We start from the raw sequence: 24,188 nt of genomic DNA, 5'->3' as shown, positions 1-24,188 counted from the left end.
TGCTCTCCCAGCAAGGCATGGCCAAATGCAAGATTTTTTGTGGTGTGAATTTTGATGTCTTCTTCCTGGAGGCTGATAATTACTGATTTCATTTGACTCTTCCAATGGCTCCAGTGAAAGATGGTGTTCAGGCAACAGGGCATGTTAAATTGTATAGATTCTAAAGGCTTGAGGTTTACGATTTATTTCTACATAGTTTCCATGGATAGGCAGCTGGGGCAGAATAGGGGTCTGATTGTACAGGTTCATAATTTCAAGTTTGGTAGCACGTGGTTTTGTGTAAGCTTTTTTGGGTGATCTTCTCAGGGAGGATGATGCTTCCAGCAAGCTTTCGTAATTTATGTTTTATATCCAAATTTCTGCAATTTTGATAAGGTTGCTGGCCTTGTGGCAAGAATGCATCTAAGTGATTTTCTCAGCCGGTGCTCTGAAGTGTCAAGGCTTCAAAGCTTACTCTTTGCAGCTCTCTGTTGTACATTTTGGTTTGCTTTAGTCATGTGCAGATCTCTGTAAAGGAAATTGCAGCAATTTGGTTTTAAGCCTTCAGGCCGGGTTTAGTGGTAGGGCTTATTTTAATGGACTGTCAGCATAATGACTCCATCGTAGCAGGCTTATTAGCCCTCTTTTGTACTTACTTTATGTAATGAACTTATTTCAGTAAAATAATCTTATTATCACGAGAACAGAACAATCGATATGTATATATATAATTTATTAATTAGGTGTAACATTATTTATTATTATTATTTTAATGTATTTACATTCATTCAATAATTATACAACAATACACAATCTTATTTATTTTTCATATAATCATTTTGTTCAAAACAACAAATATTTTCTTACCAATCATATTTACTCATATGAGGAATTAATTAGTTATATATTTTGTATTATCTATGTTAATCATGGCTTGTGACTAAAAAACACCACATCACAAGAAAATTAAGACAATTGTCATCTTTGGATTTTCATTGTCAATTTGGACAATAAGGCACGCAAATTTTTCCTTGCCTCCATTACTTACTACACATCCTTCTCACAATCGGTGGAAGAATCTTTGTATCCATCTGTGCCCCATATACTTTGCAGAAACCTTGCTGCCAAAGTGTCTCTAGCTTATGAAAACTATAATAATCAAATCCAAACTCCTCAATGGATAGATCAGAGCATTTTAATGCACGTCTTTTATCCGTAAAAGAATGATTCCCATTCAATATTGGGTACACAATGGCCAGTCAATTGTTCAGTTTCTCATGAATCTCTTTATGGATGAGCAAGGTTTGTCTGCATAACCATTGTTTTATACAAACTGGCTGCAACTCCTAATAGCCCAGCTTAAATGGATCTAGAAGTTAGTAGCTCAATATAGCCATAATTCTCTGATGATAATAATTAAAACGTCCTCAAATTTATTATTGGTAGATGTTGGGTAGAAGGAACTGGATAGCACAGATAGATAATTGATCATCAAACAAATCAAATTCAATCAGAAGGAATTACATTTGACATATTTATAGAAGTTCAACTATACATCTTATTGTTTGTGTTTTAGATATTGCAAAGATATTATAATTGAACTCATATGATTATCAAAACAGAACCGAAAAACCTATCAAAAAGTTGGGGAGAGGAAATACAATCTCAAATAAGAAGCACATGCATATTTGATGGCTTCTCAAATTGTACCTATTCTCAGTTAAATGCTAAAACACAAGATATGGAAAAGAATGAATTATACACACATGTTCATTGATGGCCAAAATAATCAAGGAAATGTACAAGAGAAAGAAAAGAATTATGTTGATGTTCACAGATGCCTAAGTCATCAATGGTACTTGACAAATAATCTTCATAAATAACATGAGGAAGCATGGAAAAAGCACCACACTAGAAAAATTGGGTGCACTCTTGGAGGCAAAACACACACTCGTAACAATACATTGCATAAATATAATTTAAAAAATAATTACTCTGAAGCAATGCAATTAATGACCAAGCAATAGAAGAAGACAAACCATTGCAGAAATAGCCATATCCATCCTCGCAAAGATCTACCATGTTATTTCCACCATAAACTGGCTTATCAAACCTAACACCAACTTTATTGGGATTTTCTTCCAACAACAGTATTACTCGACCTTTTGAACCAATAGAGGGTCCTTTAGATCTACATTGAAAAAGTATCATAATTATTAATTAGCAATAAATAGAACATTGATAATCTGAGATCTCCATAAGCAGCCCTATTCTTGTCACTGCAAGCATATACACAAATTCATATAGGCAACTATAAGGATATTCAGATTAAAATTCCATCAAAACTATGATTAAGTAAAACTTGATCATAATCCTACATAGCCTACGTACCCAGTAGAAGCGCGGTGGGAAGAAACAGGTAAACCAGGAGTAGTTGGTCCATTACTTGGTCCCACAAACCTGACTCTATCACCTGTAGAAATCAATAGTCTTGTAAACAGTTGTATTTTCAATAATAATCAGTACATCTAAGTTTGTAGCCTTGCTAAACCACTATATTGATAGCATTATCTTAATACATCTGTTTTTAAAGAAAATAATTCCCAAGTATGAAAGGTCCAATGACAACCATCATCACCTTCCAAAGCGTCAGAATTCCAACGTTCCGAATATTCACAAAAATCATTCTTCTCAAATCTCAATAAGATTCATGAATAACCTAAGGAAAAAATGGGTATCTTTCAAAATCTGGGGATAAATCAACAAGCTCATACTCAAGCACAAATTGCAGAATGTTACTAAGATGCATTCCCATAAATAGAACAAACCATTTAACCTTAAAGATAAAAAAAAATCCCTAAATTCAATATTGGCCCTTAAATGAGAATATGAAAGTAATACAAAAAAGATGAGAATTGGCAAAGATAAAATAAAAACACATAAGTATAACCAATTCAAGATTAAGGAAATTTTATGACAATATGCAAGGAAAATGAAGATGCCAGTTTAAATCTATGGTGAACTGGAAGTAAACCGGCAAGTTTAGGTAAAGCCATGCCTTTAAGAGTAAAGAATATAAATGGATTTAAAGCTACAGTAACTCACAAAGAAAACAAATTTTTTTTAAAAATTGTACACCCTGAATTGTATCAGAGACAACATTAATCTTGTTTGACACAAGACAAGTAAAATATATCGGGCAAAATACAGAAATTGTATGCAAATTTATAGAATAAATCATGGGCGAATCAAACACAAATTGTTTATGCATTTGAAAATTACAAATTAGAAAATAAATCTGAATTTACCCTATTTAGCATCATAGAAAAAGACAAGAGTTGATAAATTTTCCCAGGAAATTAACGTCAGTTGTTTATGCATTTGAAAATTACAAATTAGAAAATAAATCTGAATTTACCCTATTTAGCATCATAGAAAAAGGAAAGAGTTGATAAATTTTCACGAGGAATTAACGTCAGATCAGTATAATAAGATTATAGCAAAAAAATTGTAACTTCCTCCTGCTATGTTAATTGACTTTGAATATTTGTATAACAAAAATTTAAATAAAGATGCAGTAACATGAACACGGGAAAATGTGAGTAAAAAATCTTGGTTGACCACGGTAAATAATATTCCACAGAATAGTGTTTCAAGCTTAGCACAAATGGGATAAAAAATCAAGACTGCAAAATCAGTTGAGCTTCTCATGGTGCAGATTGAACTACTAATGGAACAATAAATAATTTACTTGAGTCTTTATGAGATTACAAATATATAAATAATTCTTGCATCAAAAGATTGTCATTCAAAGACTTGTATAGCTTTTCAGATGATAGAGTATCAGCTGCAAAAATATGAATCGTCAAACACAAACAAGAAAAGAAAGGCATAAAATTATTCAAAATTAATGAAATTAAGTACCTGGTTTTAATGGGCACCATCAAAAAAATCAAATAGCGAATCAGCTAACAATAACGAATTCACAATGTTTACAGATGAGATGTGATTAAAAGGTCCCAAAAAATGCTCATTAAATGAATAACTCAATTAACAAAACATTTAAAAGGATACATGGCATTGAAAAATGAGAGAACACATGAACCGACAATTCACCAGGGGAGAAAATGAGTTATTTAAACCAAATATTGAGTTACCAGATCATACCCTTCCTGAAAAGGCGCTTTGGTGGATCCACGGTTGTCCCACTTATAACTGATTGAGAGGGCTCTTTCACCAGCATAGATTTATCTTCAGGGTCAGTATCTGGTTGCTTTGCCACTGACCACTCTGAGACAGTTCTGAGTCCCATATCAGGCTTCTTCTTTCTACAGTTGTTTGAAGATGGTGTGGAGTCCTTTGATTTCAACTTTGAAACCAATATATTGCTTTTATCCTGAAATGTTGTATAAGATAAAGTGCCAATTATTATTAGAGTTGTGAATGACTACAAACCAACCCCAAACTAAACATGTCTAGAAATATTTTATCAAACCACAATACCGAAATATAAAATACAAACAAGTATCTTATTCCTTTAGTTTTTAAAATAGTAAATATTTAGGTTTCTCTAATATTGTTAAAAGAAAATCTGGCACTTACCATCAGAAAAATTATTTAGTTATCACTGAATTATATGGGAATATAAAAGTTGAAATGGTTGAGATACTCCTCGGAAAAACTATGCAAGTTTAATTTTCATAAATATTTCAGATCACCCATCCATTATCAACACAACGAAGAGCTGAGATGATTGCAAACATACTTAAAAAGAAACCTTGTCATGAGGAGAGTGTCTAGGAAACATTGAGAAAACAGAAAAAGAAACATAAATGACAACATTTAATGAGATGATGTTAAAGAATAATGATGATATCATTCAAAATAATAAAGATTATTTTTTATGCGGTTAATTAAAAGATAGAAAAGTACTAAATAAAAATAAATAATACAAAGTGATAGTGACAAAAAACACAATCACGATGTTACTGGTATAATCAAGAAAATATCAATTCATAACAAGATATAGCTGATTTCTTAGAAGACAGATGAGTTAAATTTTGATGGTACTCCCAAAGGACATCCAGGCTCCACATGCACAGGAATTCTTGTTTGTGCATAATTTGAATAATGAAGAAGAAACTTTAGCAGTTCTGCATGGGATTAGGTTGACTATTACATCAGATTTCACACAACTTGAGGTTGAAGGAGATTCTTTATTGAGTATCAATAATTTGAAGAAGGATTGTTCACAAGACTGGAAGTCAAAGAGAGTTCTTAATGAATCTATCATCTTAAAGCTAATCTCAATTTCATTAAATTTAATCCGAGCGGCTAATGCTGTAATATATTTGACATTTCTTCTCATCCACAATCAGTGTTGGTCCAAGAATAGGAAAATAGCCCCATTGTTAGTTAAAAAAATCACTGCCCGAAATGGTTTTATCAACCCTATCTTTAGATCTCCTTCTATTGATTAGAAAATTATTATATTTATAAAGGATAGCAGAAGCCTACAACTGGAGATGATTTTATTAATCCCAACTTTAGATCTCCTTACACTGATTAGAAAGTAATCATATTTCATATTTCAGGTGTGAACCCGATATGGGTACATGTGGGAGTTTGCGGTGGGTTGAGACAGATTCCACACCCAGTCCTGAGGGTCTTCGCGGACCCGTGCAGACTCATGGAGCTGGTTGCGGACCCTGCCCAAACCCAGTAAAATATATTTGAGAATTTTAAAATATACCTATTGTTATGAATGGTTCCCAGGTTTTCAGGATAAATTCCTTCATGTGGTCGTGTGTAGTTCACTGCTCTAATATGAGATGACATGGACTTGTTCTTCATCTCTATCTTATGTGAATTTTCTGATCAATTTGATGTCCTGATATTCTTAGTTTGTAAGCAATCTATAGTTTGTAATATTGATGTATCAGTAATGATTATCAACCGTAAATTTCTCCAAGTCTTAGCATCATATTAAAAGTAGGCTGCTGCATACAAAGGACACAGGTAGACCTTTGTCTCCATAAAAGAAGCTGAAAATGTCATTTACTCATGATTGATCATGAACCAGAAAGATGTCACTTTGATCCAAACTGGATCGCAGTTCTAGAAAAGAAAGTCAGAGCCACATTTCAAGGAGTGATTATTCCAGTGTAACACAGGGACACCCCCCACCAAAACTGGGCTGCACCTGAGACAAGGATGCACCCGAGACGGGGGCAGTATCTCGGCATTTCGGGTGTTGCCACTTAGAGCGCCACCTCCCCGGAGACAGCAAGACGTCTCTGTGTCCCCTGTGGGTGCAGGGGCACACCAGGACGTCCCCTGTGGCAACAAGATGGGGGACATTACAAAAAAAATTAAAATGCATTATTTTAATATTTTTTTGGTTCTATTTTTGTTATAATGGGATGTGGGGCCCATTCCTTCCTCCTATGTTCAAAAGCCTTCTATTCTTCATTTTTATTCACATTTGCATTTCTATATCTGAAGACTGATATATATTATAAATATAAAATTATATAATTTGACACTCTCTCATTTGCTGATGTTCAATGTTCATTGTTTGTCATTTGATCATGAATCATGATGTTCCAATTGAAAACTTCAATACAATATTCAATGTTAAAAATTTTACATCTTCATATCTTATATTGTACAATTGTAGTGCATCTTTTCATAACTAGCATTTTAAGTACCATATGTATACTATATACACCCTTGCTCCCACCCTCCCTCCCCCCGTCTCGGAAACTTGTCCCATTGTCTCGCCTTCCGCCTATCCCGCAAGGCGGTGTAACTATGGATTATTCCCAATTCATTCACAAGTAGATTGTGGTCTATTAAAAAATCATAATCAGACCATCTATTAATGTTTATCTTTACTTTTGCATTTGCCATTTGATCAATGATCAAGCATCATACAATGAGATGACTTAGTTTTACAATTATGTAAATTTCTCTTATTTTTCTATATATAAAGCATATACATAGACACACAAAAACCCATACAAACCATAATCGAATAAATCACAAATCCACGTATTGGCTTCTCGTATCCGAACCTGTCCCCAAACCCGAACTGGTAACTTAGATTAAAAAGTTATCATATTTTATGTTGGAAAAGATATTAGCAGCACCATGCTTGTGTGAATTTTAATCCCCATTCATTTTCTTTATGATTGCGCGTAGTCATCCTTAGCTCGTGAAACCAGCCCTATTGGTCCTATGATGACTCTCCCCTATGGAATGCTTTTTGCAGTTTCATGTTTTGTTTTGTCTTTCTCCAGGTTTTGGTGTTTTGGCAATGTCCAGATAGCAATGAAAAGACTTATGTGATGCACTGTATGTAGGTAGATGGACATATTCAGCAATCCAAATGTTTAAAGTCAAACATTATTAACAGTTAAATTTGTTTCAATATCAGAAAGGTTGGAGAATTTAAGGGTTCATTGCATTCGTGATTCATGTATGATTTATCAGTAAAGAAAGTATCTACTAGAGTTACTGATGTGATAAGTCCAAAGAAAATATTGAGTTCTATAATCACCAACAATGACCCTTTTTCAATGTTTCACCAAGTTTTGAGGACAGGGACACTAGGATGGATTAGCCGGGATGTCAACTTTTTCAAACAAAAATTGGGGAAGGAATGGGATGGTTATACATGTTAATGTTGTAGCTTCAGTCGGATTATATTGATGTAGAGAAAATTCTTCTAAGGATATTGGTCAATCGTCAATTAGACAAACTCTCATATGTGTACTTATATATTTATTATATATAATATGTATATTATATATATTATATATTAATATTAATATTTGTCTAATTAATGATTGATTAATTTATTAACAAAGGGACATGTCTCTTCATGAGAAATGTCACTTCTATGGATATTTATATAACCTTCAAATCTGCATTTGGAAAACACAGAAATAAATGGTAGTGCTTAGTACATTTGCAGAGATACTTTGACTTAACATGGTATCAAAGCAGGCTACAAATGTTAACTATTGAATCAACATGTGCACTAGGATCAGAAATTGGGATTTCAACAATTACATAACATCTTGTATCAAACCTAAAAATAGTTAAGCCAGCAGATATACGCCAAAAAGATCTTCTTCCTCAAGGAGTTGTGCAGTTTGAGTCCAACAAAGGAAGAGACAAGGAAAAATGAAGATCGAATATTACAGATCAACCAAAACATATGCCAATACTATCGTTCGAACTCTTACTCGGCGGCTATAGAGAGGTTAATCATCACCAAGGCGGAAAGAGTTAGAAAGTAGCAATACAATTAATGTAAACAAGTATTCAGAACCTCTACACTGCAGATTTTAGACCAAATAGAGAATGGTAATCGAAGGAGCCAATCATTGCATCTCACATTCCAGACCAGTAGGCAGTCATGATTCCATCCTCCACATAAGGTCAATGCATCTTATTCTGAGAAGATAATAGGATATGCCATATGGAGAGAAAAGAAAGTCTTATCAATCATAGAATGTTGAGTACACAGGGGAACACATGAAAATAATTACGGGAACTGAAGACAAGTGATTGTCAAAAAAAATGAAGTTCAGTTATGCAGAAAGACATGTTACAAACAACCTTAGCTCTTGCAGTGAAACATCTTCAGTCTCCTCTTTGGCCTCAACATCGTCATCAGGTTTTTCTATATCCGCCGAAGGTGCTATCAAACTGCTGACATTTTGAACTGTTGTTTCAGAGGGTTAGCATTAAGGTCAACAAATATCATTGAGATCCCAGGAACATGGAAGATAGATGGTACTGGATACTAGAATCTTACGAAGGGAATACAAGTCAGATGGAGGAGTGACTAAGGATATCAGGTCATCATATATAATAGAGCCAAGTGCAATATCATGAAATGGAGGACACAACTAGCAAACAAAGCAGACATGGAACGGAGGGAGAAAGGACAGAGTAATAAAAGGAATCCATTATATATAAAAGGACGATGAATCAATTGGATTCAATAATTTACATCGAACACTATGTTTTCTGATTCCATTCAGGTGGGGTACTCTAATATGAGAAGTTATCGACATTATCTGATCATATCTCAACCCGCAAGCATAACCTTGCGCAAGCTGAGGAGATGTGTAGTAGGCTATGAATTATAAATTGCTCGACATAGTTATAAACAAGAACTAAAGAGACGAGGGATGAAACGTCCATCATACTACATCCTTCATATATTTCTCAAGTCGAGCAGCAGCCTCCTTAGGCACATAATCACAAATGCTGAAAATTGGAAACAGATATCAGATCATTACTCGGATCTGGTCCTTTGCCTAGACAAATCTGCAACAATTTTGCTTTTTAGCTACTCTGCGAATCAAAACTCATTCATTCGTGATCTGTTTTAAATTGATCAATATTGAACAGAAGAGTAGAAGGTTCCCTTGGGAGGGGGGTAATGAAATGATCAGCACCAAACAGAAGAATAGGAAGACAACCAAATAATATAATTGCGGAGATATTCAGGGAAGTAAAACCTCTGAGATTCACGAATATATACCTCCGTATAAACAATAGTTAGATTTAACATATGGATTGATGACAAGACATATTTCATTCATTATAACTCTTCATTGATGGAAGACAATGTATGAAGGCTCTGAGACTGCTATAAAGAACATCAGTCATTTCCATCGAATAAGTGTAATAAGAGCAATTAAAGGTTGAAAGACAGGTGCATTGGTTATAGGAAGAATACAAATTAATCCCTCATTGTAGGAGAATTGATAACCAATCAGACATAAGTCCTTATAAATATATGGAGCAACATAATATTAATAAAGGTCGTGAATTGGTTGACAGATTTCTTAACAGAGAAGTTATCATATGGAATGTAATCGTTATAGAATACAAACATAATGAATTGCCAACTCAATAATTAAGACACCAGAAAATTCACATAGTGTGCTAATATGGAACAATTGATTGTGTCTAAATTGGTGTGACTAAATTCATCACTGAGCATAAGCAAATTCCTCATTGTTGGCGGAATATCTATATAGCTCCACTCGAGTATGCACATATATATTTGGAGACAGTGATTGACAAAACATCGACAACTTCTTTTACCACGATAGTAGCGTCTCAAAATGACACAGAACTTCCTGCCTGATTCTTTTTCTATTCTTAGTACTAATGTGATCAGGATATGAACTCAACTAATAAGCAAGTTGTGGAGATGCGTACAATGGTAATCATACCTACCTCTCATCTTCATGGAAGGGGTGAATCTAAAGGAGGAATCTATGTAATAACATAAAAGGATTAGGAAAGTAACTATTGAGGGCATATGCTGGGACAGGTCGTAGAAGGCAACATTACAATATTGATTAGCAAGCTTGGTCTGATGATTAGCAGAGACAAATCTATAAGGGTATTAATATGAATGTCTCCTTAGATATATAGAGGTTGATGACTAACAGAATTTGAGGTTGATATCATTTATGCATGATTGTCCCTCTTTGGACTTGATAGTGACTGAAAACTCTATAAAATGGAATGAGTGGGGGGGGGGGGGGGGGTTGGGGGGGAATAATAACAATTAGAGGTTGATATCATTTATGCATGATTGTCTCTCTTTGGACTTGATAGTGACTGAAAACTCTATAAAATGGAATGAGTGGGAATTTTACATTGGGGGGGTGTGTGGGGGGAAAAATAACTAATGTTCCATTCCCACTTGAACCCTCTTTAGAAAGGAAATGTTTCATTCTCAAATGTCTATGGACCCTCATGTGTAGATAAATATTCCTATATTTTACATTCATCTACTCATTGTTGTCTCTATTCTATTTGTAATTCTATACATACTACAAGAATTATTTGCCTACATCATTTTCCTTTATGTAAGGATGTTCTTGCAGGAAAAGAAGGTTGGTACTTTACACATGCTACCAAATATTGTGCAGACTCAATCTTTTGACAGTAACTTTAAAGAAGTTGTAGTCTAGAATTCATTAGTCATCTGATGATAAGGCTAGATAACTTGAGGCCCTTGAAGCAAATATCCTTGATGATTGAGGTTATGAGTATTCTTTGATTAAGAGGGAGTTTGACACTTCCTCAAAGACAACATAGGAGCTTAGAAGATTGGTATCTAGGAGTCTTAAATACATGTGTGTGACTGCATGATTTTGATGGGCCTACCCTTCTGTACATCATAAGGAAGCAATGACTTATCACCAAAAAAAAAGCCAGAAGATCGATATCAGATTCGGATGGAGTCCGACAGGCATCCTTGGGCGAAGAGAGCCTCTAAGGGAGTAACTACAGGACCTGACTTCCAGGATCATTGTTCAGAGGGAGAATTTTAAGGTGTGATCCCTTATGAATGATATCTTCTCTATGAAGGAGAAGTTCTAAGTGAAATTCCTCATAATGCATTTTTCTTTGTGAGAAAGAAGTTGAGGTGAAAGCCCTTATTCCACCCTCTGATTTGGTTCATGGTGGTTACTATTTTGCATAAGTGGATTATGTCATGAAAGGTGACGATCTTTCATTGATATATTTGGAGGGTTGCTATTGTAAGATGACGATCTTATCAATAGCTCGACCTGTTATCGTGACTAACTACATTAAGTTGCTAACCCAGAATGCCAGTAGATAACAAACGTATCATGATCAAACTACATTAACTTATTGCCCCGGAGTGTTGGAGATAATTATACTCGTCATTATAGAGTTCATGACATGTTTGATTACTAGTTATCTGATCGACTTCATTAAGTTGTTGTCTCGGAGGGCCGAAAATCAGATAACTCATATCCTACTAAGATATAACATATTTTTTTAGTAGGCATCAAGGATGTCCACATACCAAAAGAATATAAGTATGATGAATATCATATGATTGATATTTCTTGTTGAATTATACTTCGGATGATATTGAAAGATAACATCCAAATTGATGGATATATGTTAATATTGTCAAATATGTCATTCTAAGAATATCTTATTGAAATGATATCTCTATATGCTTGAGAATGTAATGTGTTCTATAACAATCCTCCCTAGCTAAGAGGGAGTGTTAATGTTGTAGCTTCAACTAGATTAAATTGACATAGAGAAAATTCTTCTATGGATATTGGCCAATCAGCAATTAGAAAAACTATCTTCTGTGTATATATATATATATATATAATTAATGATTGATTAATTTATTACCAAAGACACATGTCTCTTCTATGGATATTTATATAACCTTCAAATCTGCATTTGGAACACACAAAAATAAACGGTAGTTGCTTAGTACATTTGTAGATATCCTTTCACGTAAACAATATATTCCTTTGAGATTCCAATCCAATTAATGCATAAACATAATTTATTACACGTATACAATTTAACCCTACTTTAATTTAATATTGAACATATAAATTTTACAAGCTTTAAAAATAAGTCAATTTAATAAATTATTTAAATACTAATAAATCTTACTTTTTATTATGATATTAAAATGGTTATTAATATATCCTAAGGTCTATGATACTTTTGCATTATGCTCTATCCTTGCCTAGGGTTTGTGAGCGGCCAAACTTGGCTCTGTCTCACGTCTTCCCTGTCGAGTCCTAGCTTTGGATTTTCCCAGAGGTAGATCCCGCATTCCAAGAACAAAACGCCCTAGTTGAGGGTTTTTCGCAGAGACAAGGATTTCAAATTGCAACCCAATTGACGTAAGAAAACGGGTGGACGATTTGTTGTAACTAACTTTGATGAAAGGATCAGACACCTGCACAAAGAGGATTGAAAATGTGATGAGGCTTCCTTTCTTCAGAGGATGCAAACAATGAGCTTTGTGGGTTTTGAAAGGGACACATGTCTACAGATGGAGGTGATATTTTCACAGGAGACATGTCAACTGCCCTAAGGAAAAAAGTTTTGGACTAGAAGGAGAGTTACGCAGAAGCAACCAAAAGGAAAGATTGTAAGAACAAATTGAATGTTACATGGATTGAACCATGTAAGTATAGGCCTCAAGTATGCCTAGATGTGAAGATTGAGGCTGAGATTGCTAATTCAAACAACTAGGATTGATTGGGAGGTTCAATGCCTTTTGACACAACTTGGGGACCCTTCATAAATGGATTTCAAAACATTGGAGTTGTATCTGAGATGAAGAAGTGCAAATTTATTCTGGTGCTCTAGGTTTCTTTGTGGTGGTTTTTATAGCGAGCAAGATCAAAAGAAAATCTTGCATCAATCGCATTAGAGTTGGGAGAACAAGTTTTTGTTGTTGCTAAAACTATGGTATCCAACCTTTAACCCAACTACTGTATCTTTCGACAGAACTCTTGTTTGGGTAAGACTTCCAAATTTGCCTATACAATTTTGGTGTAATTCTTGCTTTTAGGCTACTGGGAATACTCTAGGCATTTTTTAGATGGATTTATCAAATGTCCCACCGACTGAGAAATCCTTAAAATTGTCCACGATTGGGTAAATACAAACTGTGAACTTTAAAGGCAATCCCTTCAAATATAGAAGGAGCTTTCAAAATAAGCACATTGCAGACAAATTGCACAAATAAGAAAACTCATAAGGTTGCGTCTTGGTGGAAGGATTGCTCTACACAACTGTATAATCTAGAGAAAGAGAGAGACAAGGAAGGTGTAAAACCTCTATCATGGTTCCACAAGCACAGCCTGGTGAAGTTAATCTTGAGAAAAATTTGGGGTTGAAGGCTAAACAGGGTTCACAAGGTTTGGCCACTAATAGCCCAGAAACAAACAAAACAACTCATTTTTGCAAAGTCTACCATGTTTGGTCATAAGGTGATTCTCCTATGACAAAAGAAGATACTAAGGAGTCAGACAATTATAAAACTCGAAAGGAAAATTGCAACATTGCTTTGGCTAGTGAAAATGTTCGCTCTTTCGGTAGCCCGTAGAAGATTTTATGCAATGGCTAAAGGAGGTAGATAAGCTTGAAGAGGGTTCGCAAATGGTGAAAGGAAGGACAAGAAAATGGAGAAGGGGAGAGCTTTCAAAATGGCCCTTCAATTACTCTAAGAGTGGGTTACTTAGAAAAATTGAAGTCCAACTTGTTGATGGATTTGTCCTAAGTTTATCTAGCAGTAGGTGGGCCTCAAGTTGTGTTCATCCCTAGTTCAAGGCCAGCAAAAACATGGTCTTATTATAATATAATAAAATACTAAAAAATCAAAAAAATGATTATTAACATATCACATTATTGCTTATTATTTATAGAAATTTCTTTAGAAACATGGAATCTCTTATATAGAATTTTAAAATTAAGATAATAATTCATAACCAAAATAACGAAAAAAGAAAAAAAAAACTTTTCCAATTCTTACTTAGCTATCTCTATATACTTCATCTTGCTTGCAATACTCATCAAACCTTGGATATTAGAGAGTACAAAATTGATGTAAAATTAAACAAAGAAAAACAAAATTGATGGCTTATTGTTGACTCTTGTACCAGCATTTTACAATGCAAACATATGTTGAAGAATTAACATATCTCACAAGGCATGAGTTGTGTCATAAGGAATTGAATTTCAAAGAGTATGGACTTAAAACTCCATAAACAGATTGTTGGTGGTATGAATGTAAGCAGCTGATACACGATGGTCACACACAATTTGACTCTTAGATGCATCATAAAGAATTGATTTCATCAACTATGGAGATAAACTTCATCAAAAGATCGTAACCGTTAATACCTAATGGTCACAAATAATTTGACTCTTGGAGAGGGCAGATTTGAAATTATGGTGCTTGGAACAAAATGGATGAAACCTTTTATCATGAAAATACTTGCTGCTTATTTGAACTCAAAAGGCAGCTCACAACAAAGGGAATTGCCAAGCTCATTAGATTCAATTGGAACAATTACTCAACAAGGCAAGTGGTGGCAATGTCAAAATGTGATATGAATACAAGACATACTCTTGCTCACCTACCTAAATTCATCCTCACAACCAGTTTCCAGATATTGTGTGGATGACATCAAGACATTCCCAAGATGGCTCAGTGCTCCCTTGACATAAACAAATGGGAAACATTCCAAAGGGACATTCCCCTTTACAAGAGAGAATCCTTCAAATGTCTGCATTTGTTTAAAATTCTAGAATAGTGAGAGGAGTTTATATCTCCATCCCTCAATCTCGAAGGCAAGCCCATTTTGGAAAATTTCTTAAAAACAAGGACATATTTCCACGGTGCACTGCCTATTTGTGCTTGGAGATTATATGGATGAGAATTTCAACATTGCAGCTGTAGTATGTTCTTGTTTTTATGTTAATTTGGAACAACTTCAAAGTTTTATTGATGTCTTACCTAAGAAGCATAATGAGCTTGCATTATACAACTAGGATTTGGCACTTTATTGAAATATTTAATACAATGATTAATAGAGGCAGTTTGGAGATATAATGTGAATATCACCTCCCCACTACTCATAAAAGTGAATATTCTAAATGTTACAATAATGTATATTCATAAAAGATTAATTACAATATGGAGACGAAGTCTCCTTATATAGAGAATAACTCAAAAGAAATGCAAACTTTCTATAAGCCTGATAACTAGAAAGTTTCCATATGATTTAGAAACTAACTAAAAGTAAAGCTTGCCTAAAAAAACTAAATATTTAAATTGTCTAAATATATAAATGATCATCAATTTTAAATACTTTATCACCTTCCCTTAACAGTCATTCTACTAACTACCCAAAAAACTTTTGAATCAAAATGCATAAAAAGTTGATTCCTTCTTCTCCTCAAACTGCTCTACAATCATGAGCCTATTGTTGAGACTCTCCTTGGCTGGTCTTTTGATCAGCCAGCCTCTTTCTACAAAATATCTAGATACAACCAAGATTCCCCTAATAGTGGCAGATGATCTTCTTCTTGGAACCCTCCTCGGATGTGTGTTATCCTCTTTGTCATGTGGACATGCCTTTATTTATAGCAAAAGATGTATGCTCTGCACTGACCATGTCACTAGCACTACCAAACTATTGCCTCCACCTACCTTGTTGCAATAGCTTATTGCACAACTCATCAAATTTCAAATCAACATTAGTGGACGTAATGTTGAGCGCTTCAACAAAGTGTTCATAGGACTGTAGCAAACTCTTCAGCATAATCACTACCATGTCCTCCTCTTCCATCTTGCGACCAATAGCGTCAAGTTGATCACGGATATCCTTAATCTTCATAAGATGCTCCTGCAAAGACATCTTCTCATCCATTAAAAGAGAAAACAACATTTTCTTCAAAAAGAAAGCTCGACTTTGATCCAATGTTTCAAGGAGATTTTTCAAGTGCACCCATATCTCCATTGCAGACCTGCTAGATGGCACTTCTAGAAGCATCTCATCAATGACAAATAACTTCATAAACATAACCGCTTCTTTGTTGCATTCAACAAACTTGTCTTGGTCTTTGCCACTATTGTAGGATGAGTAGAGTTACCCAAAACAAGCTGGTCCAAGCACCTGTACTCAAAAATCGAAAGCATCATCTACTTCTAGGCATTGTAATTCCTATCGTTGAACCGTTGATTTCCCTCCAACATGATGTTGGTCAACGACACCATCCCTCCCATTCTCCTATGCACAAAAAATGAGGCACACTCGATCTTTACAAAATTCTGATTTTTCTGTCAAAAATCAGAAGAAAAATCTTCAGTGGAGCTGGCACAAATCCTAAGGAAAATGCACACCATGTACAAAACTTCATTTTTTTAAGAAAAAAATGTATAAAAACCTTTTCTATACCTAAAAACCTTTTATTTTTTATACATATATCACGAAAAAAAAATCTCCAAAATTATAATTAAAAGAGAAACTCGTCTGCACCATAACATATTTGCTAAAAAAACTTAATCACAAAAACCCAGAAAACGGCAGCATGTGAAAAGCAAGAAATCCATGATTTTTTAGAGTCTTTCACAAAAAAATCTGCAAACACCAAAACTCTCGAACCAATGCTTCAAATTTTCACAAAAAATCGAAGGAAAACTTCTGGAAAATTTTCAAGTAGAAAGAGATTCATTTTTTTATAAAACATTCGAAGAAAAGATCCTAAGCTTTGATACCATGTTACAAAAATGAAAAATGTATAATCATAAAAGATTAGTTACAATATGGGGACTCAGTTTCCTTGTATAGAGAATAGTTCAAAAGAAATGGAAACTTTCTAAAAGGTTGACAATAGGAAAGTTTCCATATTTTTTAGAGACTAACTAAAACTTGTCTAAAAGACTAAATATCTAAAATATCTAAATAACCATTAATGTTAAATACTTCACTACCTGAGTTATTGTCTTCAATTGCTTGAAGATCTTGTCTCCACTTTTACTTTCAAGGCCACGAGATTGAGATTGCTTCCTCATAAACCTACCTCGGGGTTAAGTTCGTCAGGCTCCATTTCAATTTGAGATCCTCTATACGGCCCAGAGTTAACAAAGGGTTGGGATCCCTAGCTATGTTGGAGAGATAGTGTTTCAAACATTACTTTCAAGACACTACGTCCAAGTTATCCCTTCTACACTCCTTAATCAAACCGACTATTTTATATGGCTTTGTGGTGTGGGGGGGCCTCTCTCTTGGATTCTGATTGGGCCTCAATTGAGCAGGTTGGGAATCTTTTTCTCCCCACAACTTTATTCTTGCTTAGTTCAGGGCCCATTCTTTCAGGAATGGAGTCATCTTTGATCTAGTTTGGTTCCTTCACTGTCATCAGGGTTTTGCAAACTCTGCTACTAGTAGCCTCTGATACTCCTACCTGACTTATTGATTTGCAATTGTTATCACTGGTTCTGACCTTCCAACCAAGGTTTGTTGCTGGAATACATAGGCCACTGCTTTGTTGGATTTGATTAGGATTGGGATTGATCACTCACTCCCTTTCAATTTTCACTAGATGCTCCCGCTCACCTCCTCCCCTCTCAGTAGGAGTTGAACAGGCCTTTAGACTTGATATTTACAGAGAATACATTATCACGACTTGGAGTAACCCTCCAATGGGGCTACCTCTGAGGATGGCCTTTCATATCGACAACTTCATGGATATTCAAGATGGGAATATTGTGTATCTCGTCTAGTTGACTTGATCTTGGAGTCACGCCCTTTGTATCTCTCTGGGTTCCATTAGAGTTGGCTCCATTGGAACAAACCATCATATTGCCAGAGGTGACCAAATTGTCATCTTTATCCCTTGGCTAAGGAAAAATATAGACTCACTTCATCTTTCGTTGTCCCATCTACTACAAGATCAGGGGGAGGTTTCACTGCCAATTCAGAGAGTATAGATCCCTTTCAACTTTCTTTAGATATATCGACCAACAATGCCTTGCACTTTACCTCCAGGAGACCACACAGCTTCGTGACCATGGTTTGCAACTCTTGTTCCCATCAAGCCAAGCTTTGGATTAGCTTATCACCACCTATTTCACGTACATGTCACCTGCACGAAGCATGAAGCAGTCGCTCAGCACTCCTCTCTCTAATTGCACCAAATCTATGAGACACCACAACAGGTTCACTTGACAACGGCAATCCTATGCCAGCATTACTCAAAGAGGGTTTGTGGTTCTTGGTAGCCCTAAACTGTATCCCTTGGTGTTGGACTTCTTCCCCCTAGAAAGGACCTCTAGTCTTTCATATTCGGTTCTTTTTCTTTCTTGCTTTCTCTTTCCCGGATATCTCCGGAGACCTTTTTGTCGATATCTTCTTGGACATTGATAAATTTATCTTTATCTTGTTACTAAATATCTTTAATGATAAGCTTGCTTCAGCTAGGGTAGGAAATTGGGTTTATATGTGACCTTTAGCAATAACTTCAAAATGGGATTTTCTTTATTTTGCTTAAAATTATTAGCATGCAAATAAGAGTTAATTTTAAAAGCTTTGTAAGAAGGTTATTATTCAGGGCTTTTGTTGAGATGATAATTTTAAAAGCTTTGTAAGAAGGTTATTATTCAGGGCTTTTGTTGAGACCCTATTTTAAACCTAATACATGTTTAGAACTCTTTCCCTGAATTTGTGCAGATTTGTGAAATTCCTATAGATAGTGGTTTTAGAACTTTTAAGAGAATCTAAAGACTTAGAATATAGATGGTAATCATGTAATGTCCCCAAATTATACGTCCTAGTTTTTTGCAAGATTGGGAACCCACAAGCAAGTTAGGAATCATAAGAACTTAACATATTTTGGAAATGCAAATCAAGTCAATAGATTGCTTGAATTAATTTTAAGATGACTCAACCATAGTGATGAGGTAGAGTGACTTGATGAGGTACCCCGGAGAATCATCCTCCCCCCAAGAATGGATATACCATCCTTCTTGGCCTCATATGGCCTGTGACATACATATGAGGTGGTGTCCCTAGTGTGGTGTCCTATCACCGTTTTTTATACCTTCTCACTCCTATTTTGGTTCAAATCAATGAACACCCATTTACCATGACAGAGATTATGAGCGTTATTCACAACAAGGTGTCTTGGAAATCTGTCCTTCCTAAGCCCAAAGGCTGTCCCCTTTGAGCCCATGGGACTCCCTAGTCACATAACATGAGGTGGTGTTCACCATTTACCCACCTCTGATCCCCTCATCCCTTATGATGGGTAGTTCAAGCAGAAAGACAACATACATGGTAATTCACACAAAAAATTTAGATCATAACATTTAAGATCACAGTTATACAGTTATAAAACTCTGCATATATCTACATATAAGCTGTAACATTCAAAATTCATATTCATAACTCCTGAAATCCAAGGATAAATCAAGTAGAGAACAGTCATCGAAGTATTTTATTATGCAATATATGCAATGCAATACTCATACCAAGGATTGTTGATCTGAGTTCTTATTGTTACAATCTGTTCTTCTTAATGTCTTTGCCCCCTCCTCTAATGATTCAAACCATATCTTATACATTGAGAAGGTTGCATTCTAAAGACATGGCTTTCTACCATAGTGTCTCCTCATAACAGGTTATTGTACCTTTCTGTCACATGTTTCCTCTATATTGCTACTAATTGCTTCTTTATGATTATCATGGAAAGTTTCTGCTAATTCCTTATCTCTGAATCAGACTTTTAATTCAGTCTTTAAATGCTGAGAATGGTCTTCTATATATTCTGAATGTTGAGGAAGTTGACACCTATCTTTAATGCAGATCCAATAATCTATAATCGATCTTTGATTGAATTGGAGTATCTCTGATTTAAATTCACTGGATGTAGATGTTTGAAGGAGCAGACTTAATTATGTTTGTGTGTCCTTCAAAACTGCATCACCATCCCTCTAAATATCTAGACCAAAGCACGTCACCCTCCAAGGGCATGTCCCTTTCCTTGGTCGGCTTTATGACTCCTCATGAAAACCGGTGATATGCAAGATAACCCAACATTAACTAATAACTAACACATTGTGTTAGTTTCTATGTTTAATATTAATAAATCTGGAAAGTCGCTGCCTGGAGGAGAAACGTAGGAGTATAAATACAAAGCCATATGTAGATACTTAGAACCTAGAAGATCTAGTGCAATCTGCACTTTCAAACCTGGTGATTATCAGGTTATAAACTTAACACTCCCTCTTAACTTGATAATCACATAGAGAGATATCATATCTAGCAACATCAATACAAATGAATAAGCAAGAATTAATACTCTATATCTGTCCAAATCTTCTTAGTATGTGATATCATAGAACAAATAACACAATGTCATATCACTCAATTTGTGATATGACAAATCACTACTACTAGTTATAAGTTACAGGATAAATCTGAAGAGTAATTTATTTTCTTCATTTATCCAAGTTGTGACTCATAGAAACTGGTATTTCTATATCACAACAAGATCCTGAGTTTAAGATCTACCAAAATACAAGATAAAACTCCTGAAGAAGTATTTACTAAAGTAAAACCCAATATAAATCATCTTACAATTTTTGGGTGCCCTGTGTATATCCATGTTCCAAAAGAAAAGAGAACCAAGTTAGAACCCTTTGGGAGGAAAGGTATTTTTGTAGGGTATAGTGAAACATCTAAGGCATATAAGATTTTCATGCCTAGATAGAAAAATATTGAACTTAGCAGACATGTAATCTTTGAAGAAGATCTTGAATTCAAAAGACACATAAATTCTGATGAACCTTATCCTTTATCTAGTTCTAAAAGAAATAGTGAATCTGGGTCCCAGAGGCAGAACTTAGAAGAAATCGAAGATGAAATTCAAAATATGAACCTTTAAGAAAATTCAAAGAAAAGACCACTTTGGGCCATTAAAACAGTTTAAGTAGCTCAAGACTTTGCTGCACCTTCCGTAACAGTCAGAGAAAGCAAAAGACCTAAAAGATTCTCTGGTTATACAACAAACATGAGTGATTTATCCAAAACAGAGGCAACCAATCCTTCTGATGCTATTAAACATACAGCTTGGAAAGAAGCTATGACAGAAGAGTACCAATCTATTATGAAAAATGATGTTTGGAAAATTGTTCCAAGACCTAAAGGAAAATCTGTTGTTTGTTCCAAACGGATATTTAAAATAAAGCATGTTGCTGACGCTAGTATTGAGAAGTATAAAGCCAAATTTGTAGCCAGAGGATTTTCTCAGAAAGAAGGGATTGATTATGAAGAAACCTTTGCTCTTGTTGCCAAATATACCTCTGTAAGAGTAGTCTTAGCAATTGCCGCATCAAAGGGATGGAAGGTGCATCAGATGGATGTAAAAACAGCATTCCTAAATGGAAAGATTTCAAAAGAAGTATATCTGGAGCAACCGAAAGGATTTGAAACTCGTGATCCTAACGCGTTTGTTTATAGGCTCAAGAAAGCTCTCTATGGGCTTAAACAGGCTCCCAGGGCCTGGTATGAAAGAATTGATAAGTATCTCACTAGCTTAGGATTCTCCAAGAATGAAGCTGATCCAGATTTATATTATAAAAGAGATAAAGATGATATGGTAATTCTGATACTGTATCTCGATGATTTACTAATAACAAGTGATGATCATCTCATAGATCAGTGCAAGAAAGATCTAACTAGAGAATTTGAAATGAAAGATTTGGGACTCCTCCATTACTTCCTAGGACTGGAAGTACGACAGAATTCCGACAATATCATACTTAATCAAGGAAAGTATACATCAAACATTTTGAAGAGATTTGGAATGTGGAATTGCAAACCTATGTCTTCTCCAATGGAAACTACTCTACATAAACTTAAGGAAGTGTTGTGAAGTTTTCACAACATCACCCCAAAATTTTTGGGGACCCCCTTTTTTCTAATCGCCTTGGCAAATTTTTGGATTGTCCAACAATTTTGAGTTTTGAAAATCTTAAGCCTTGGACACCTTCAGGGCCAGTGGGGAGAAGGTTAGATTTATTTTCACCTAGTGTCAACTTGATTTTCTAGAGCCACCAATTTTATCCTTAAGCCGAACAAATTTTAAAGAGCAACACTTGGTAGGATAAAATTGTAAATTTTGTACCTAGACATTTTTCTTTTGAAAATTTGGATGTAATTGTGTAAATTTGGGTAATTTTCAAAAATAAAAATTTTGTTAAATTTGGTCTTTTGGAAAATCTTGATTATTTTTGGTGAAAAAGATTAATTTTTGTGATGGTGAAATAAAATTGCAAAAATCGATTTTTGGCTTTAGAAGAAATTTTATTTTATTTTAGTCAAAAAAATAAATAAATTTATTGGCATAGCAAAATCGATTTGGGTAAGAAATTGCAAAAAATTGATTTTAATAGATTAAAATTGTCTTGAAAACTTTTTGCCTTTAATGAAATTGGTAATTTAATATTGAAAAATGGCTTTTGGTTAGCCAAAACCCTATTTTAATGACGTATTAATTACTAAATCCTCATTAAATGAAAACATTTAACATCTCCAAGGCACCATTTAATTTCTTTTTGCAATTTAGAACTAATTGGCAATTTTAAAAGTTAATTTTCATCATGGCAAAATTAATTTTGGTTAAGTATTTAATTGTGGGCCATAAAATTTTGCATTAATTATTTGTTTTTCTTTCTCCCAGGGTCCAAGAAGAAAGTTGGGTATAAGAGGAGGCCTCTCTTCCAATTCTTCCTCACTTCTCACTTCTCCTTCTCAAGGTGTTGGTGATTTTGCAAGAGCAGATCTGTATTCTTCTTGCTGGGCGAAATTTGTGGGAGCCGAAATTTGTGGGAGATAAAATTCTAATTTTTGCAAGTGGCTACGATTTTTGCCCTAGGTTGGAAAATTTTATTTGGAGGTGAATTGCATGATAAATTTCTAATTTGCAAAGGGATTTGAACTTCTTGAAAGTCATATCCTAGGTTCCGAAAAGTCGCTGTAAGTTTACTGGTTAAGGTGAATTTTCATCATCTAGAGTTGCAAGGAGTGCTTAGGCTGACATCCATCTTTCGTTCTAGTCTACAGATTGCTCTGCTTGGTTCTTCTTGTCTTTTGGTCCACCACTCTACCATCCCGTAATAGGGCGACGAGCATGGAGGATGATAGTGCAAGTAAGAATCCCAAGCGGGCGAACACTAAGAAAGACAAATAGGATATGACGCCCAAAACTTCCTTCTTCTCGAAAATGAAGTGAATAACCGACACCAATATCTGTACAGTGGACATGATACGGATGAGGGACAGACTGAAGGAAGGACAATCCCCCTTGGCAAAGAAGATGTCAATGAAACAAATTTTGGATCGAGGTTGGATGAGTTGGGAAAGGTTGCTATCAAGAAAAAGCATTTGGGCACCCTTTCCTCTCTCAATGCTTTTATTGGATTTGAGAAAGAATATGAGAAGGATCACGAAAGGATACTACAAGCAGCAAGTGGTGTGGCAAAGTCAGTGGAACTCAGGGCAAAGCACACACCCTGTCCTCCTATGGGAGAAGTTAATGAAAGGCTAGCTAAGTTCATTGCCTTAGCTAGGAAAATGAAAGAAAAGGGAAGATTTATATTAGAAGATCATTTGACGTAAGCCCAAGTGGCAATTTCTCTTTCTTCTAGAATAGGACAAGTGTCTATTTCTGATTGGCCACCATTTTGGTGCCTTCTCATTGGTTGCCACTTTTTGCACTTTTTTCATTGGTCCATTGATGAGGTGGCAGCTTCTCATTGGCCAATGGGGTGGCAACCCTAATTAGGGTTTTGAGGATCC

At 35.0% G+C, this 24,188-nt stretch overlaps 1 protein-coding gene across 3 annotated transcripts in view; it reads right to left on the bottom strand.

The window, feature by feature from the left end:
* The window catches only part of LOC149539416 (uncharacterized), a 137,818-nt gene that overhangs the window by 63,674 nt on the left and 49,956 nt on the right, over window positions 1-24,188 (bottom strand). For all 3 annotated transcript variants that reach the window (XR_016356229.1, XM_089800657.1, XM_089800658.1), the window contains 3 exons: window positions 4,147-4,375; window positions 2,371-2,452; window positions 2,019-2,170 (listed from right to left, as the gene is read on the bottom strand). Coding sequence is in view for 2 of the 3 variants with exons in the window: in XM_089800657.1 (XP_089656783.1) it covers window positions 2,019-2,170; window positions 2,371-2,452; window positions 4,147-4,375 (463 nt within the window). In the remaining variant the exon portion in view is untranslated. The remainder of the gene's footprint in view (window positions 1-2,018; window positions 2,171-2,370; window positions 2,453-4,146; window positions 4,376-24,188) is intronic.

The sequence above is a fragment of the Cupressus sempervirens genome, chromosome 9, assembly GCF_028749045.1.
Source record: "Cupressus sempervirens isolate cs-2001-9-10 chromosome 9, ASM2874904v1, whole genome shotgun sequence".
Taxonomy (NCBI): Eukaryota; Viridiplantae; Streptophyta; class Pinopsida; order Cupressales; family Cupressaceae; genus Cupressus; species Cupressus sempervirens.
This window is presented reverse-complemented; position numbering and strand designations above follow the sequence as displayed.